The sequence below is a fragment of the Plodia interpunctella genome, chromosome 26, assembly GCF_027563975.2.
Source record: "Plodia interpunctella isolate USDA-ARS_2022_Savannah chromosome 26, ilPloInte3.2, whole genome shotgun sequence".
Classification (NCBI taxonomy): Eukaryota; Metazoa; Arthropoda; class Insecta; order Lepidoptera; family Pyralidae; genus Plodia; species Plodia interpunctella.
The window spans coordinates 1,650,736-1,670,471 of NC_071319.1; the positions used below are offsets into that span (position 1 = coordinate 1,650,736).

At 33.7% G+C, this 19,736-nt stretch overlaps 1 protein-coding gene and 1 non-coding gene across 8 annotated transcripts in view; one reads left to right on the top strand and one right to left on the bottom strand.

The window, feature by feature from the left end:
- Nucleotides 1–281: 281 nt before the first annotated feature.
- LOC128681226 (uncharacterized protein) overlaps nt 282–19,736 on the bottom strand; it is a 40,671-nt gene continuing 21,216 nt past the window's right edge. For 2 of the 7 annotated variants that reach the window (XM_053764964.2, XM_053764965.1), the window contains exons 4-22: nt 17,676–17,779; nt 16,868–17,017; nt 16,173–16,302; nt 14,481–14,592; nt 13,892–14,009; nt 13,305–13,382; nt 12,485–12,608; nt 11,365–11,494; nt 10,454–10,557; nt 9,782–9,802; nt 9,255–9,446; nt 8,813–8,907; nt 8,024–8,127; nt 7,391–7,478; nt 6,089–6,301; nt 4,805–4,957; nt 3,628–3,657; nt 2,691–2,789; nt 282–2,154 (exon numbers count right to left, since the gene is read on the bottom strand). In XM_053764964.2, coding sequence (XP_053620939.1) covers nt 2,762–2,789; nt 3,628–3,657; nt 4,805–4,957; nt 6,089–6,301; nt 7,391–7,478; nt 8,024–8,127; nt 8,813–8,907; nt 9,255–9,446; nt 9,782–9,802; nt 10,454–10,557; nt 11,365–11,494; nt 12,485–12,608; nt 13,305–13,382; nt 13,892–14,009; nt 14,481–14,592; nt 16,173–16,302; nt 16,868–17,017; nt 17,676–17,779 — 1,974 coding nt within the window. In that variant the 3' untranslated portion in view covers nt 282–2,154; nt 2,691–2,761. The remainder of the gene's footprint in view (nt 2,155–2,690; nt 2,790–3,627; nt 3,658–4,804; nt 4,958–6,088; nt 6,302–7,390; nt 7,479–8,023; nt 8,128–8,812; nt 8,908–9,254; nt 9,447–9,781; nt 9,803–10,453; nt 10,558–11,364; nt 11,495–12,484; nt 12,609–13,304; nt 13,383–13,891; nt 14,010–14,480; nt 14,593–16,172; nt 16,303–16,867; nt 17,018–17,675; nt 17,780–19,736) is intronic. The other 5 variants (XM_053764967.2, XM_053764969.2, XM_053764970.1 and 2 more) reach the window with 5 other exon arrangements.
- TRNAC-GCA (transfer RNA cysteine (anticodon GCA)) lies at nt 18,915–18,986 on the top strand. The gene has a single exon. It is a non-coding gene; the product is annotated as a tRNA-Cys (tRNA).

The window sequence follows — 19,736 nt, forward strand, 5'->3', positions numbered from 1 at the left end:
TTCGATTTCCAAAAGATTTCTTTTGGAAACTGTGGTATTCTTCTATGTTCTGAACATATTGACAAGTGCAGTGGCTTAATTACCATAGTATAGTGGCTTATCATTCGTACACCAACCTATCCGAATTTATTGCAAACTCATCGCTATTACCGCACCATAGAGGTTCATGCAGGGTAACTTGATGTGCTGTTGACTGTACACGATAATTTATGTAAGCATAAATATCTGTCTTAGCCGGGATAATAAATAAAAAGATAGAATAAAAAGGCATTTTTAATTTATTTAAAATAAAAGAGGAAAATAAAATTACAGACAAAAAAACACATTGCGCAACATTTATAAATAATTTACGGAACCACAATAATTATGCGTTAACAATCTTAGTAAAAAGTACAAATACGTTTTTTTTTAAATATTATTATTATTTCAATTCTGTGAAAGTTTCTTATATAAATAGATATGCTACAAACATTTCGTTTAAAATTAAAGGAATATAATTTGATTTGAGTAATTTTTTTTTTGTTTCTTTGTGAATAGTGCAGTCCATCGAAGCGTCATGAAAAAAAGGTAAGTTACTTTTTATAATTAATATATTTTAAAAATAAAATAAGTAAATATAGTTTTCAACATAAGTACACGAGAATGTCACGTCATATTTTATTAAGAACTGGTAAAAAAAAAAGATTGTAAAAAGTATATTTTTCTTACAAAATATTTGTAGCAGACATATGTCATATTTTAATCATGTCAATCACTCATTAGCATTAAAATCACTCGCTTACATACAAATATACTGAAACAAAGTATTAAATACGTTGGGGCCATAAAGTATTAATTCTTGTTCATTTATAATATTATGCGTTCAGGCATTTCTTCTCAGCAATGGTCGTTCCGAAATGCTAGTAGTTTGTACCTTAGGTAAATATTATATAATTTAGAATATAACGTGCCTGAAGGTCTAATTTCTGAATAAATGATTTGACTTCATAATGATTTAATTTTATACATTACGTTAACTTGCAAAATTATATATGGAATTAGTATTTTTATTAATTAATTTTTAACAAATCAACAAGCCAACGTATTTATATTACTTCATCAGTATATGAAAGTCTAAATTGGATCGAAAAACTATCAGGTGACATATTGAAATATTTCTTTGAGATTTAAGTTTTGTCGTTTTATCTTAATAATTAATTTCGAAGCTCCAAGCATTATTTTAAGTATTTAGTCAAAGTATTGCACATAAATATAAAAATCACTTGTGCAAATGAACTTAAAACTAAAATAAATAGGTATATCAAATAATAACATTATTTTTAAATAATATCTTTAACGTAATTAGAAACAAAAACGGTAAAGTTTCTGGTAACTGTATCTTTTTTACAAAACGTCGTATATTGTCGTAACTTTGATGAAATGAGGTAGAGATATTTATTTAAAAAAAACTCCTCCATTTTATTTCGCATATTGTGATAATTTCAAAAAAATCATAACAAGTAGCTTGGTCGTGAGACAGCCGTAAAAACGCATGCTTTTTCTCTCGTTTTTAACTTATTTCTATTTTTAAATGTAATTTTATTTTTTTGACGAGCATTTTAGCAACATGATTAATTGAAAGGGAATCAAAATTCCCAAATTTTAGTTAAATATATATTTTTTTTAATATTGAGAGAAAGTGGAGATTCATCTTGTTTTTTTTTATTAAATTTAATTATTATGCTGCAAAACACAATCTTAACAATGTAACATTATGTAACAAGCTACATGTTGAAACTTATATTTTTTTTAATAAAATGGCGTGGTGGGTTTCTAGCGATATCTAAACTAACACTAATTTTGCCAATTACAGTCAAGCGGAAATATTTCATGTGTTCATTATTCACCGTTTTAGAATTACTACTTTTTATTCTTAAATCTAATAAACGTACAATAATTATACATATTTGTAAAAAAGCCTATAACATATATAACGTATATAGGGTACATAAATGTTGTACTTAGAGAGATTTTGTATTATAAACATTTTTATAATTTAAATTTTATATCATGGTAAATTTGCAAGTATTTTTGTGCATGTTTAAGCGTTTTTCTGTTTCGCAAAATCACAACATCCTTATGTTCCTGTCGGTGTACGGGGATGAGATGTATGACCTGCAAAAGAATACATATCATTGCATAAATAAATTGCGACTTGAATCGGTAAATACCGTTTTAAATTTGTCAGAAAATTTTTTATTTTTATAAAAATCTGTTCAGTGATCTGATAAGAAAATGTTATTAAGATTTATTCAGTTGTAAAAGAAAAAAAAACTACCTACTAATCTACGAAATGTTAATTTTTAAATAGCTAACATATATCTTATGAGTCCATGCATCACAAGTCTACATTAAAAAACAAAATTTTAATAGTGCAATACTCTCAACTTAACAAAAGTGTTTTAAACTCCAAATCTTAACAAACATGCGTGAATCTATTCTAAATAACGAATTCACTACATGCAAAAAAAAAAAACCATCGAATTTTGAAAATAAAAAAAAAATACTATTTATTACAATTTTACCAAAACCAAAACCATAATCACTAAACAACTTAAATTGTTTTTCTAGTGGTTACAAAAAAAAATAAAGAAAAAAAAAACGTGCTTCACATTTAAAGCCAAACATTTAACAAATTTAATCAAATGAACCTGTATTTTTCTTTTCGCATTTTAAATTTATTTTTATATATTTTCCTTGCAGTCTTCTCGCTTATCCTGACTTATTCGTTTAGCACAGGGAGCATGGATCTATAATAACACATAATAATTATGTTTTAATTTCAATTTTTGTTAAATATACATAAAGATATGTATATAAATATATGCGTAAACATGACTAATATACTGTACCTAATGAAAATTCTATACAGGGTTACTGGTATCAAACGCAAAATCTCCTAAAGACTACTCGGGTACATCGACACAAGCTACTTTTATTCTACTACTTTTCGTGATTCGTAGTTTTTTTTCTCATATAAAAAAAAAAAAACAATCTAATTTGCGATTTTACACATCACAACTCTATGTAATAAATAGCCAAGCAACACGAGACAGCACAGTAGCGGAATCGAACATAGAGTTAGCGTTTTATAGAAACGACATTCAAACAAAAAAAAAGGATTTATTTTGTATTTATTACGTTTAGACAAAAGTCGTAGAACAAAAGATGCTAGTCTCTATATACCTTACGCGCCTTTGGAAGGTTATGCGTTAGATACCAGTAACCATTTACATACTGTAATGGAAATTCTATATACTTAAAATTATGATAAAAGCGACTGTGTTAGCAGCAAGTACTTTTAATGTGATTTGTGTACAATAAGCGAAAAATAAATTACAAATATGAAAGTAGGCGTTTTGATAATCTTGGTGTCTGAACCTGTATTGAATTTGCGACACAATAATTTTATTTTAAATCTCACTAGATATTTTATTTTCAACTCTGGATTCGAAAAAAATCAAAATCTTATTATAATCATAATTATAACGAAGTGATTCGTGTCGTTCGTATATTATTCTGTCACAAATGCAATTATTGTTCAAAAATAAATTTAAAAAAAAAACGTAAATCATAATACTTAAGTACCTTCCATTTCCAAAGCTATGGGAATGGGACCTGGCAGCATTGAAAATAAAAATACATAATGCAATATAGCATGACATATCAAAGTTTACATAAAAATAGTTTTTTTTTTTTTAATGATAATTATTAAAGCCGTAAACGTTTTTCTAAATTCAGCCTTTTCCCTGATTTCTATACATTTCGATTGTAAACGCTTTAATCGCACAGATAAAAATATAATTTCGATTTAATCGCTCAGAATCGAGACACCATAGAGAAGCAATTGTTTAAATACCGCATTTGCACCGATTAGTAAATTAGACATACAATTTTTATTTTTATTCTTTACAATTAGATCTAAAGTTTTGCATTTTACTTTTTGCAAGAAAAAGGCGGACCATGTAAAAGATTAATTAAATATATGAATATAGCTGTAATAAATGAATGCATTAGTAAATAGAAAATTAGATAATGTAATAAATCCTATAAACTATTGTGGAAAAGTTTAATGAGTGGAATGCAAGCGTATTATGTGTTTATATGTAACCTAATTCACCAAATTGGATGAATAACTAAAATTACGAACTTCATTCAATTTGGTACAAATATACTTACCTATTAATTTATTAACATAATACACACAATTTTAATGTACTAATTTTGTAGTCTCACTGTTATCATTCATTTTGGAGCAATTAGAGCCGGAGTTGGCTGGAGTTGAGCTATGCTGTGCTAACTGATCCGTGGGCGAAGTGCTGGCTAGCATTTCACTTCTCACCATCGAATCGATTCGAAGTGAGACGCAGCGAACTAATGACATTGCCGTGTGGTTGTCGTGCGTCACAATGGTGAACACACGTCACAATGGCGTCACATTGCGAACAATGCGATTAGTTTGCTGTGTCTCACACACACAGTCTCACACGAGCCCTACATATTCAGAATAGAAAATCAATTGTCAAAGATTACGAAATTCTATTACTTTCGATCACACAGGGCCCACCTGGAGCGACCTAACTTCGCGAGTGAAAACCTTAACCAATTTCATGCAGTAGTTTTTGCGTGATGCGCGTCCAAAAATACAGACGGACGGACAGACACAAAAAATTTTTAAAAAAATGAGACATGACCTACTTACTAGAGTATGTATAAAATTGTGAAAACCAACATCGTAATTAGTAAATGGAAAACAAAATCTCACAGCTCCATATTGTGCACGGTGGAGGCGGCGCAGACGCCGGCCACGCGCACGTGGCAGCGCTTGTGGCAGCGCAGCGCGCAGTCGCGGCACTCGTAGCCCTGCTTGCCGGGCCGCCGCGCCAGCGGCTTGCTGCACGCCGAGCATACTGTGCCGCTGGACATTGAGCATTGAGACACTCTCGCTCTTACACGTACTTTTGTTCACGAAATTAATTTATTTGATTGTGAAAAAAAAAAGAGATTACATAAACCCTTTTAATAGTGGTAGGGTACCTTGGAATGGGTCCGCATCGCCGTGTTTTCGTGTTAGCTAACAAAAAAAACATTGTTTGCTAACCGATTAGGGGCGCGGCATAACAGTTATGTTAGAATAATAACAAAAACGTGTTTTCCGAATTGAATGGATAACATCCCCCGCGTTCGCGGACGGACGGTTTTGCAAACTTGGCGCTGCGGACCCGGCTTTAAGTAGATCCTTTATGCGAAGTTTCCAGTAAATACCAACACTTCCAAATAAAAAATAATAAAACCTATAAAAATGTTATGTTGACATGACCTGCTAATTCCATAATATTTTTTTGACCTTTCAATATTTAATTATTAAATATTGAAAGGCCAAAATAATATATATATATCATGCATGGTATTAGTAGGTACTCCGTACAACGAAGTACTTACTGAATCCACAATATTAATGCCTTACCACACATTTACACTCAGCCCACTGCCACTTCTGCCGCTGCCGGAAATATTTCCCTAAATACTTCTGCGGCGATAAAGACGCGAGTGAACATTCTTATTCTCTCTCTCTCTTCTTTATTCATCAACTCGCAAAAATGACATGAAATGATTAAATGGAATGCTGATTCGACAGCATTAAATGCATGTCACCCATATTTTGTTTTTTAATTACACCACTCCTGTGGTGATATATACAGGTCCTGACTTCCGCGCGAAAAACTGACAATCGAGGGAGCGCCGGCAGCGGCGGTGAGACCGGTTTACACGCTCACTGGCTGTCACTTCCCTGCCCAATAGGGCCGAGTGTAAATGTGGCTTGATATCTTTAGTGATTTTATAAATAAAACGTAACGTTTTTTGCTGTGGAAATAATATGCAAGAATGTACAAATTTTCATTTACTGTACAGTCTTGAACTTTGGCACTGAAAAAAAATTACCTATCTAATATTATTTATTTTCTTATTTTAATTATAAACAAACAAACAAGCAACAAAATATAAATAAACATCTTACTAATGCCATAACTTAGTTTTAGGTACTAACCCGCTGAGATGTTTAGCAATAAACGTGTGTTCGTTGTAAATATGCAGTTTTACGCCCTTCCGCCGCCATCTTGAGCGCTGAGCCACAGTTAGAGGCACCAGATAGTGTTTCTTAATCCCAGCTTCTATCGTCTCCAGGACTAGGGTCGAAGCTTCGTGGATGAAGGTTCTGGCTGACGCCGTACTGAACCCTGAAACTTCGCTGAGCGAGGACCTTCGTTGTTAATTTTTAGGTTATAAAATTTATTTATTTTTTAAAAATTTCGTGAGGCATGCGTGAGTTAGTGAAAAAAGAAGTGAACATTTTGTTAAACGATTTGAAAAAAATATAGTTTTGTTAGAATTTTGTAAAAAAGAAAATCATTGAAAATTTTCATTGGAATTCATGAAAAATGATACGTTATTTTATCATAATTTTGTCCAAGTTTTAATACAGATTGATTGTGTGGTAATAGTTTTACAAAAAGCGCCGTGCGTTTAGTTCGAAACAATTTTTTTTTTGTGTAAATTAGTATGATACCAGTGTTACCAGTTTGCAGTGCGTTACCCCAGCAGAAGTGAGTGTCCGGATGGAAAGAAAGAAAACGCGAAATTAATTGTTATTCTATAAATTAATATACATAATATAAGTCAATACATATATGCATGGCAAGATTACATTATTCTCAGTTATAAAGCAATTAGTGATTATTTGAATATTAATTAGATTGTATATATTAAAAAAAAATAAGTTTTAAATATATAATGGAGTCTTGCCATGCCATAAAAACTTATTTTGTTCTAAAAATAGTAATTATTATAATTAAAATCCTACACGAATGGCATGCATGAAAAAACAGACCAAAGAACCGGAAAAATTGCACCCGAAAAGAGTTCTATGAAATAATTTTTATTGTTTTTTTTTTTTATATACCAGTACAATATATATATATTTTTCATTTTTCCAATATGATCGTTAAATTGGTGCTAAAATGACTGATCCAGCGTGAATTTATTAGTTGTTATTGAATGCCAATTATTTTTTCACATTTATCATACGAATTACATATAGTCATCGATATTCTATTAAAAACTTCATTAATTAAAAAAAAAATTCTCGAAAATAGAACATACCACACATTATAAAATTTAGGACTCTCTGACACGTTTGCTTATCATAACAATCTAAGTATCTTGACAATTAAAAAAAATAATTTAACACTTTTTTTTTCAATTGTGACAAGAGCTGTCAAAATTATTTTTTATTAAAAAATATATAACTTGTTTTATAGGTATAGGCAGTATATTTTTTAATTGGACGTACCTTCTAGACGTCCTCGATTCGTCTCCGGACTGCGCGGGCGACGCGCCGGCGGAGTACACGTTTCTATTTGGGACGGATAAGGCTTTGTCTGTAAACAATTTGTGGCATTTCAAAACCAAATCATTACCGCACAGAAGTGTGTTGCAAAAAAAAATCTTTTGAATTTTTTTTTTATTATTAAAATAGCGGGAAGCCACGTTAAATCGTTTTTAGTTGTGGCTTTTAAAAAAAAACTCTTGCGTTACTGACTGACTGACTGACAGACAACGCACAGCCGAAACTACTGGGCGTAGAAAATTGAAACTTGGTGTGTAGGTTCCTGGGACAGTGTAAAGTAGCTCTAAGAAGGGATTTCCTGAAATTCAAACCTGAAACGGATTTTTACTCACATACGAAGTTGTGGGCAAAAGCTAGTATTATGATAAAGATAAAGATCTATTAAAATTTGAAAAAACACACATGTGTTTATTACTACCGTATTTTCTAATATTTAAATATAATTAAAATTCTGTTACTTAACTTATCCCCATAGATGTATTAAAATAATTCATTCTTTATAATCATTTACGTTATAAATATTTATAATACAAATTATCTATATTTTATTTAGAATTACTTAATGATTAAACTCACCGTGACTATTTCTTTCCGCGCTGATGCTCCTAATATGACTCTGATTGTCTACGTCAGAGTCTGGTAGATCAAGGGATTGGCCTCGCGTACGTGACCGACCTAGTCTGAAAACAAAAAAAAAAAGTAAAGATTTAATAAAAATTATACATTTCTAGACTCAGATGATTTTTCAAATGTATTGTTAAAAATCTGAGTTATGTTCGTAGTTGAATGAATAATATATATATAATAATAATAACATTTTTTTTGTTAGCTGTTTGAGTCCCACTGCTGAGCAAAAGCCTCCCCTAACTTCTTCCACGCATTCCTATTCTTTGTGTTATTTTACCATTCTTTGTCGAACTTTTTGATGAATAATAATGACAATAAATTATTAAACATATTCAGCTGAAAGGAAGCAGTAAGAAACGATTTCCCGAAATCCCCACAAGTAATCCCACTAGAAGGTGAAAGTTTGTCAGTATATTTTGTTTTCTTCCCGCACAAACGTCTGGGCCAATTTTTATTAAATTCTGTATTGAGGTAGCTGATAGGTTATTAAGTATTTATTTTTGAGTATGTTTGTTACATCTTCCGGCTCAAACGGCTAGGCATTTTCTTATGAAGTAACTTGGTATTGAGGTAACAAATATCTTGGATTAACACACAGGTTACATATTTTTTATCCCGAAAGTACGCAATTCCTGTAGGATTTGACCAAAAAATCTGATAGAAACATGGCGCTATTACGTTTTTTTTTTTAATAATTACGTTTGGAACAGTTAGGTATTTAATAGAAATGTAGATAACCTTCTTTTGATGGTGCCAAAGAAGTCCCTCCTTTTTTTTTGCCGCGGCGCCGGCTCCGGAGCCGCGTTTTCTTGTTTCTCAACGTAGTCGCCTTGCTGTAAAAGTTTAATCTGATATTATGAAAGGAAAAAAACTAAATAAAAATTCATATTACAATGATGAATGCAAATTATATTTGAATAGGTTAATTTTCTTTTTTTCGTAAACTAAGAGAGTCACAGATATAAAAATCAGATATATCTGTGGAAAAAAAGTGTATTTTTTTTTTGTTTACTTTATCCATATGGGATCTAAGCCCATACAGCCATAAAAAGTGTAAAAAATACATAACAAAATAAAGTTTTTACTGTGCGTGTATTTTTCAAAATAGCTCACAGTAAGACAACAAAATCAGTAATACAACAAAAAAAAAAAACCGTGCGTGTTAGTACAAAAAACTTACCGCTTCTCCATCTCCATTGAGTTTGGCGCCATTTTCTTTTATCCTCACGGTTTTGCCCGGCGACGTGTTTGGCGTTGGCGTCTGCGATTTGTCTTTGGGTTTCTCTACGTTATCTGTGGTCGGCGCGGGCTCGGACTTTTGCGTTTCATCGCGCTCCACTTCGATAAATTTGCCCGAATCGGTTAGTTCAACCTAAATTTAGCGTTAGTTAGACACTGCAAACAAAACTAATGCATATTTTAGGTTACACTTTGTGGTTTAGATATTTCTTTACATTTTTTTTTTAGTTTACCATACTTGTCCCCAAAAAATAAAAACAAGATCAATTTTCAATGAACTATGATCCACAAAATGTTTCCTAAAATTATTAACAAACACATGCATCTAGATTCTAGCAATGCATTGCTATATTTACAAGGCTTTTTTTAATAATACAATATTTTGTTTATCAATATTGAAAAGTATTTAATAGTAATGAATGTAATTATAATTAAGTACCTAAATGGATTCGTTAAATAATGACTCACCTTTATAGATTTTTTCGGCTCCTAAATTTGTATTTTTTAAACATCACGGCAAACGCAGTCAATGAAAAACAATAGAAATTTATTGTTAGTCAAAAACAACACACTGTTCAAAAATAATTTAAAAAACACAAAAAAAAAGGAATTCAAAATACACTAAAAGAAAAATTTGAATTTCAAAATGAAATAATCACAAACAAGCAAAAACTTTGGGATTTCGATAAGGGAAAAAATCATCAGAAAGAAAATGAGCAAAATTTGTGAACGATAACCAATAATAATTATTCCTCATGTACCACACCATGTAAACATTGTTTTTTATATACAGTAAGTCAAGAAAGTGAATAAAAAGAATTTTTAACGAACTAAATGTTTTTGCCATTGCAATATCAAATATATAGTATATAGAATAGTCAACCAATCTCGGTTGATAAACACCAACAGATAATAAAAGTATTGACGCTGACAGGAGACAGCTAGCCCCATCATTTATTTTCTATCTTCCCTTTCTCGACAGATTGTAATAATATTTATCAGAAAGGCAAAAGCATCAAAGGGTACATCCATACAGCCATATTTTCTTTTTTTTTTTTTCAGCTTTAACATGGCACCGGTGTCAATTCATAAAATTTGGCCATTTGTGCATTCAAATAATAAAAAAAAAAACTAACTCACCCTTTGAACCGAATGTATGATGAGGGTTGATTTATTGGCTGCACTAGCTGGACTCAATTCCAGTTCTCTCAGCGCGGATTCTGTTAGCTGGCTGTTGTCGTGACCTGACATAGAAAAAAATATCGAAAGATAATTTAAAAAAATATATATTCAAACATAGCATTTTTTTTTTCTGTTCTTCTTTGTGGAAATCGGACTTTTTCAATAGAGCTTATTAAACATAGCATTAAGACGATTCGAATCTTGTATTGTTTTTTTTTAAATAACACTGTTAAACATGTTAATAAATATATTAGGACAAATCACACAGATTGAGCTAGCCCCAAAGTAAGTTCGAGACTTGTGTTATGGGATACTAACTCAACGATACTATATTTTATAACAAATACATATGTAAATAAACATCCAAGACCCGGGCCAATCAGAAAAATATCGTTTTCCATCATGACCCGACCGGTGATCGAACCCGGGACCTCTCGGTTCAGTGGCAAGAACTTTACCACTGCGCCAGAGAGGTCGTCAAAATGTTGAACTTGTGCTGGGAGAGGCTTCTTTTTTCAATTGTTATTTATCCTCATTTGACACGTGTATTTAGACATTTACACGTGTGTGTACGTCATTGTACACAAATAAATACAAATTAATTAAAAGGATAACAATTTGTTTTGTTTTTTTTAATAAACTTCTTTACATAAGTTGATACGATGCCTCTAATGCCAAACACGAGTTTACGAGAAATACAAACTATCGAATTGGTCGTGTGTTAATTTTTTTTCTTAAATTGGCTCCAATTACTTTTCCCATTATGTGTGATAAATTTTTATTTCCATCTGTAAAAAAATGAGCAATATTTCATTTTCATCACATTTCACACCATTTTTTTTTTTATAACCACAAAGTAAAGTTGTTACCATTTTGTTTGAATGTAGTCTTAGTTGTGGTGGTGAGTAACCCGTGCGGGGACACCGTGCGGAGACTCTCCTTGATCTTCACCGGGCGGGAGCCCAGATCTGGTATGTCTGCGCCTTCGATGAACAGGAACTAAAAGAAAATATATTTCTTTTAAAAAAACTTATTACAAATTTTTGACATAATATAACTTTTTTATAAGAAAAAACCAAACGAAATCAATTTAACTCTAAAAAATATATATATTGAACCGCCTATCAAGGGCTTTTAAAGATTCTATTTGTACATATGTCGCTATGTCTTGGATGGAATCTTGCAACTCAACTTTGAAGCAGATATTTTCAACCGATTGAGCTGAAATTTTGTACACACGTTTAGTTTGAATGACGATGCATTATTATGATAAGCATGACACTATGGTGCACCCAGGAACGGCTCCAAACGTGGGAACTCAACGGACTTTACAGCACGGACATGATTGTTTTGTCACACATTGAATGCATTAAGATCTCTCTGACAGTAATAAAGGATTGTGTCAAAAATTACATTTTCGTAAAAAAAAAAAAACTTATTTCAAATTGAAAAAATATAAGTACTTAGTGTTAAGAATCATAATTCGCGAACCGTTCGAAAGGAAAGTATGGAGCGTATATTCTCTCTCATCTGAACACTTTTTAGGTTATTTCTTAAACCATTAAGACCAGAATCGGCTTCCTACTTTTTCTTATCCACTATCGCTTTCACAACTAAATCGCTCGACCGATCTTGATTAAATTTAGTTGATGATTAAACATAGACTACAGAGACTACTAAACCTTACTAATATTATGAATACGTCTGTCTATTCCGCTTTCACGGCTAAACCGCTGGACCAATTTTGATAAAATTTAGTACGTTAGTAAAGACCCCTGTTCAAACACAGGCTACTTTTTTTTCCAAAAATCAACCCCTAAATGTCTGTAATGGGGGGGTGAAAATTTTTATGAAAATCGTCTGTTCCGCTTTCGCAGTTAAATTCACGCGGGCGAAGCCGCGGGCAAGAGCTAGTATGTAATAATAATAATAATAATAATAACGATTTGATTGATTGAATAATAAGATGATAATTTCAACAATAATCACCTCGACTGTAAGTGTCCCTGAAACGTCGTGTTCCTCCATTGGGCGAGTCTGTAGCGCAATCTGCTGCCGCTGCGACGGCGCTGCCAGTAGCTCGTCTATGCCGACCAAGCCGAGGCCTAGAAACCTGAAGTTATATGGAAATTTTTATATCTGCATTTGGTAGTGGTGCCAATAAATCGATCGATAATTTACTTAAAAACAATTTAACCCCATAGCTCACAATAAAATTTATTTAGATATAATTTATTTTTGTTATAATTTTTATTAGATTTATTGCAAAAATACATAGGTACAATCCTCGGCGCATAAATTGAAACAAAATGGCGGCCGCCACCGCCACCGGTTTAATTATGTGTAGATTAAACTATTACAAAATATTTTTAGTGGTTATTATTTATGAAAAAATAAACGAGTATTTAGAATTTCGCGGGTAACCACGATAAATCCGATAAATAACATTTTTATCTCTAATTAAACCTGCGCTGACGGTCGCCATTTTCTTACAATTTATGTGCCGAGCATTGTATGTATTTTCTGTCTATCAATAAAACATTAGGACAAATCACACAGATTGAGCTAGGACCAAAGTAAGTTCAAGACTTGTGTTATGGGAATACTAGCTAAATTTTATAAATAAACATCCAATCAAACGAGAGGACCCGAGCGAATCAGAAAAAGATCATTTTCCACCATGACCCGACCGGGGATCGAACCCGGGACCTCCTGGTTCAGGGGCCACCGAGTTCGTCTGTGGAAGTCACAATGTGTGTAAATTGTGTGACAGTGACAGACATGACAAACTGACAGAAGTGTCGCTCACCGGTGCTGCGCCGGCGACGGCGGCCCGCTCCGGTCGTACACCTCGAACAGAAGCTCCGCTGTTTGCGGCGACAGATCGCTGAAACAAACGCACTGTTGTACAGTCAACAGGCACGTTAAGTTACCCTGCATGAACCTCTATGGCGCGGCAATAGCGGCGAGATTGCAATGAATTTGGGTAGATTGATGTGCTGTTGACTGTCCCACTCTAATTCTACTAATATTATAACTGCGAAAGTTTACGAGTACGTATGTTATATTTGTTACTCTTTCACGCAAAATCTATTGAACGGATTGTTATGAAATTTGGCACACGGGTAGAATATAACCTGGAATAACACACAGGGTTCTTTTTATCCCAAAATTCCCACAAGTGCGAAGCCCCGGGGCGCAGCTAGAGTTATAAATGCGAAAGTAAGTTTGTTACCTCTCCTTGCTCTATCTACTCAACCAACCTTCGTGAAATTTTGCACACATGTAGTTTGAAGTACGGAGAAGGACATAGGGTACATAGTTTAAACTTTTCATCACAGAAAAATAACTCCTCCCGTGGGAAATTGACGCGAGCGAAACCGCGAGACAACATACAATAGGAAGTGCTCCTCCCACTGTGGGCTATTGGTGTCCTTCTTGAAGGCAGTCTGATTCTTCTGCGGGGGTTCGTCCATCTCCACTACGCAGTATGGGGCGATGCAGCCAGACTTGCCTGAAAATGTTAAGGCTATGGGTTATAAAGCCGCGAAATCGGCGTAAAAAGAAACCTCTTTACAATTTCACGTAACAGACACCTCAGCCATGAGGAAATACCATTGTGAAAAAAAATTTTGAGAATCGAATATTTTGAAAATCTTACACTATACGAATAAGGGTAGAATTTGACAGGATACATTTTTAATTTTTCGCTAATTTCATCCTACAATATAAATGCGAAAGTTTGTGAGGATTTATGTGTATGTTTGTTAGTCTATAACGCAAAATGTACTAGATCTTTGGTACACGGATAGAATAATACCTGTAATAACACATAGGGCACTTTTTATCCCGAAATTCCCACGAGTGCGAAGCCCCAGGGCGCAGCTAGTAGATTGTAAAAATGTAATGTTGTACCCGTGGATTTTGAAACTGGTTTACGAGGTTACAGTTTGAGAAACTTTCATATGCGATGGTAAGCACTTACCTCCCAAATCTTTAGCGCAGACCACTTTGACAAGCAATCGTTTCTCCCCTAGCAGGTGCGCGCTAGATGTAGAATTCGGTGTGGACGTGTACATCTGTCTGTCATTCTGTAACTGGAAAACATTTGTAGAAGATAAAAGACTTTTTTAAATTGTCGTATCCGTCTGGACTAAGATACGCCAAATCGTCTTCTTATTAGTTCTTCAAATTGTTTTTATACTGTAAATGAATTCCTTACTTATAAGCATGGAAAAGTAGGTACTCCGTACAACGAAGTACTTATTAAATCTATGAATGTTTGGCCCAAGCATCCAGTATCCTCATAACATATGTAATTGATTTATGACATTATTACGTACGTTTTGTACATTTAGCTTATATATATATATATATATATATATATATATATATATATATATATATATATATATATATACAACAACAAAGAAATACAACTTTTATTTTATTTATTCATTCAATTTTGACATTTTTAATAATAATGTAAATTCTCCTAAGTGCTCCTAATTTTTAATAATTTTATAAGACCTATATTTGTGACGTCCTTGGAGTAAAGTTTGTTGCGCCGCTTCTTCTTCACCTGCGCTTTGGAAGCCGGCAGTAGACTTAGTTTAAGTAATTTTTTGACGTCAATAAGTGATGTATATCATCCTAAATTGAATAAAGAATTTTGAATTTGAATTTGAACATGGTTATACGTTTTGACATATAGTACGTATATTTGACGAATGTGAGTCAACGTGTTTAGGATGATAATATTGTGTTTCTCTAAGAATTTTTTGTAAGTGCCTGTTCTTTCTTATTGTGTACCGTTGTATTTAGCTAAATAAATATATAAATAGCGTCCTCAAATGATTTCAAATTATTTTTTAAGTATACTATATATATCAATTATTTGATGTCCTCGGTGCCGCAGTGGTAAAGTGCTTTCCTCTGAACCGAGAGGTCCCGGGTTCGAACCCCGGTCGGGTCACGATGGAAAATATTTTTTTTCTGATTGGCCCGGGTCTTGGATGTTTATCTATATATGTATTTGTTGTAAAATATGGTATCGTTGAGTTAGTATCCCATAACACAAGTCTCGAACTTACTTTGGGGCTAGCTCAATCTGTGTGATTTGTGCTAATATATGTATATATATATATTTATTTTAATTAATCATTTATGTCAATTTTTTATTTTACTTATATTGACAAGTGACAATATTTTCATATTCATTCAAGATATTAATTGTAATCTTTGACATAACACGTGGCGCAACACGCCTGTTCTACTGAATTTAGACCATAGATAAAATATTTGTCTTAACCATATTTCTTTCATCTATGGTCTTCACATACTTTATATTAGTACCGTGTTTGCTTGCAAATAAATTTATTTCATTTCAAAACATACAGCCTACAGGCTCAATTTTTATAGGCACACCAACCAAATCACAACATGGATTTATTAATTCAATATTAATTTAATCAAATAACCAATATAACGTCAGCAGCACACTGTCGCCGAACTCGGACACTTGCCGACGCGAATGAGTGAACACTGCGTACCTAGTTAGTATTGATAATTTATTTATGGCAATGAAAAACCAGCATTTTTGTTTTCTCCCTAATTTGTCGGTCTACGCTCGTGGCAGAAAGAAGAAAAAATAAAAATAATATGTGAATAGAATTACCATGGAGTCATAATGGAGTGGTAACCGCGGTCCAGGAGTCTCGAAGTGTCTCCTCAGTCGAGGACAGGTCGGATATTGTGACAGATTGAACTCCAAATGAGTGTTGCGGAGCGCGCTCACCACTATGTCACTGGAAACAAAAGATACAGATCCAGTACACGTTTTATCGCCTATTTTAAGTATAGACCGCGCAGACAATGCGTTTACCATTGAAAGCATATACAGGGTTACTGGTATCTAACGCATAACCTTCCAATGGCGCGTAAGATACATAGAGACTAACATCTTTTGTCTAATCGTAATAAATACAAAAAAATCATTTTTTTAGTTTTAATGTCGTTTCTATAAAACGTTAACTCTATGTTCGATTCCGCTACACAACGCTGCTGCACTGTCTCGTGTTGCTCGGCTATTATATAGAGTTAAGATGTCTAGAATCGCAAATTAGATTGTTTTTTTTATATGAAAAAAAAAATTACGAATCACGAAAAGTCGTAGACTAAAAGTGGCTTGTTTTGATGTAGGCTAGCGGCGCGTCCCGGATTCGCTCGGGTTAAACGGGTTATTTTTTAAATAGTATCTATTTAAAAAAATAAAACCCGCACTAAAATCCGTTGCGCAGTTTTAAAGATCTAAGCATACATAGGAACAGACAGCGGGAAGCCACTTTGTTTTATACTACGTAGTGATTATACCTGACAGCAGCCTGTAGGTTGCTCTCGGTGGCGTTTGGCCTCAAAGGGCCAACTGGCGCCAAAGCCACTTTAACTTCAGGCCAGCCGTCACACTTCAAATCGCCCGTCAGTTTATCCGTGATGCAGACCACATTGAGGCGGGCACGGAATCTGAAATCAAATCATCAATATTTATACTAGTTGTTCGCCGCGTCTTAACTTAGATCTCACGAACACAATCAAATTTTTGAGTGAGTTTTTACAAAATTGTAAATATTTCAAAAACGACTGAACCGATTTTAATGCCACACGAACTAAAAAAATATATTGGCGTATCTTACCATATCTTTTAAATTTCATCAAAATTGGACCAACGGTTCGTAAGTTATCGCGGTACAAACATACATACATACATACATACAAAAAATTTATTTTTGCCAATGAATGTTAGACCTCGCTCGCTTTGCATAGTCGAAACTACTACAGCAGCCTACCATCAACTTTTACAGAACGAATCCAATGCAACTCACAATTTAGGCACCTAAAATGAATCGCATTCATACTAAAAATTAATTGTATGGTAAGAATTTGCGATGCAGATCAGTTTAGGTCGTAAAGTGGATCGCGTTAAGAGATGATGGTAAATTCCCTGTGTGCGTGCGAAGTGCGCACTTTGCTATTTACATCTCACCATCGAGTCGATTCGAAGTGAGACGCCACGAACCAATCACAGTGCGCCATTGTGACGCGACGACAACCACACCGCAATGTGATTGGTTCGTTTCGTGTCACTTTACTGTCAGTGGAGGACTACGGGGCCAGGAATTACCTGTTGACGTTGACCCTGTAGTGGGATACTTCAACTTTCTCCCCCCTTTGGCTGAACGCCTTCAATTGGAAGGCGGGCGTTGCCTCACAGTCGCATGTTATCGTCTGTCAACATATAAACAATGTCATAGAAACATGTGTGGTTCCGCCCTAGGATAGAGCCACTCTATATCCTCCGACGGTAGGCCATAGATAAAACCGCTCAAAACAAGACGACGTGCATTGAAAAGTGAGCTTTAAAGCGTAGTATGTAGACTTACTTTACATTGACAACAAAATAAATTCAAACTGTGTGATTTGTCACTATATACACCGTAAATTTTTAATTATGCCAAAAAAATTAAAGGCTTAATATTAAAGACCCTATTAATAAATGTATCATGTGAGTAATCAAAATTTTATATTATCGTTTAACACCAAAATTATTGAGGTTTGCGTTTATCCCAAAATATCAATAAATTTATGGGCGTAAGTAGTTTTAAAACTACTTAAGTACGTCCATAAATTCATCCAACTTCAAATTCCAATTCATAGTGCCAATTCCATTCAATTCCAATCCACGCGAGAGCGAGAGAACACGATCTCTCGCTCTCGCGTGCAATGGCATAGGCAAAAAATAAATTATTATAGATTTTTTGAATACATTTTGAATTTCGATTTTTTACGTTTTGACAATGCACATATTATCAGTAATAGGTACTGATGGCCCCACTTTAGTTTTTGGCATAATTAAAAATTTATGGTGTGTAGGTATTTAAAAATTAAAAATAAAATATTTGAAATTTCATTAGACCACGTGTCGAGTCGAAGACGCGAACATTGTGTAGTTAGTATGAGTGCTTTTATTTACCGCAATGAAAGATCAGCAATGTAGGTATACCTACCGAATCCGCTAAAGTTCGGCGAAATATTTGACGACAATGTGGAGCCGGCGCGGCGTTACATTTTCTATCCAATACTAGCGATTCGTTCCCGGCTTCGCTCGGGTATAACCTCAATAAATTAAAAAAAAACAAAACTTCCTAAGAAATCACACTGCCTATTAAAAAACCCCGCATCAAAATCCGTTGCGTAGTATCAAAGATTTAAGCATACATAGGACAGCGGAAAGCGATTTTGTTTTATAGTGATAAATTCGTAATCACCACATTCGTCCATTCCATATTATATATCAACATCGACCGCCTACGTCATTTGTATTAATTCTAAATTGAAACTAATTTTGGACACACAGCTTTAAGGGGATATAGCTCAGTGGCAGAGCAATCGACTGCAGATCGATAGGTCCCCGGTTCAAATCCGGGTGTCCCCTGTTAAATATTTCTTTTGTCAATTCAAAAGCAATTTTTTTAAATATCCGGCTCGGACTAATCATGCTGTGCTAGACAAAGGACTGCATTAAAAAGTAATTGTTGTTTTACATTGGACACAGTTGCCACAATCCACTAAACGGAAAACGGTGGCCACTAAAGTCAGTTTAGTAAATTGTGACTACATATTGTACAACAGAAAACTATATTACTTTTTAATTTAGTCCTTTAGCATAATTTGTTCAAGCTAGATTTTTAAAATATGCTTTTATTTAAAATAAATTGATAAAAATAAAAAAACAGCAGCGGCGTTAGTGTGCGCTTGGTGCACAAAAAAAATTATATACATATATAATAAAACTGTCGCCTATGTTCGCGCAATACTTAAAAACTACTAGATGTATTTATGTATGATTTGATGCGGTTCTCAGTTGTATAGCGGATGATCTAACTTAAAATCTTACATAGGTTTCATCGCGACATATTGCTTAAAACCCGACATATTGACAATAATCCTTACAAATTATAAAACATAGTCCTCAACCGCGTCTGTCTGTTCGCGATAAACTCAAAAACTACTGCACGGATTCTCATGCGGTTCACCAATTGATAGTGTGATTCCTTAGGAAGGTGTATAATTTATTATGTTTTTACCAAAGCGAAGCAGGGACGGGCCGCTAATAACTTATTTAATTCGCGTTTAATTCGTGCGTCCGTTTATAACTTATAAACGGACGCACGAATTAAACGCG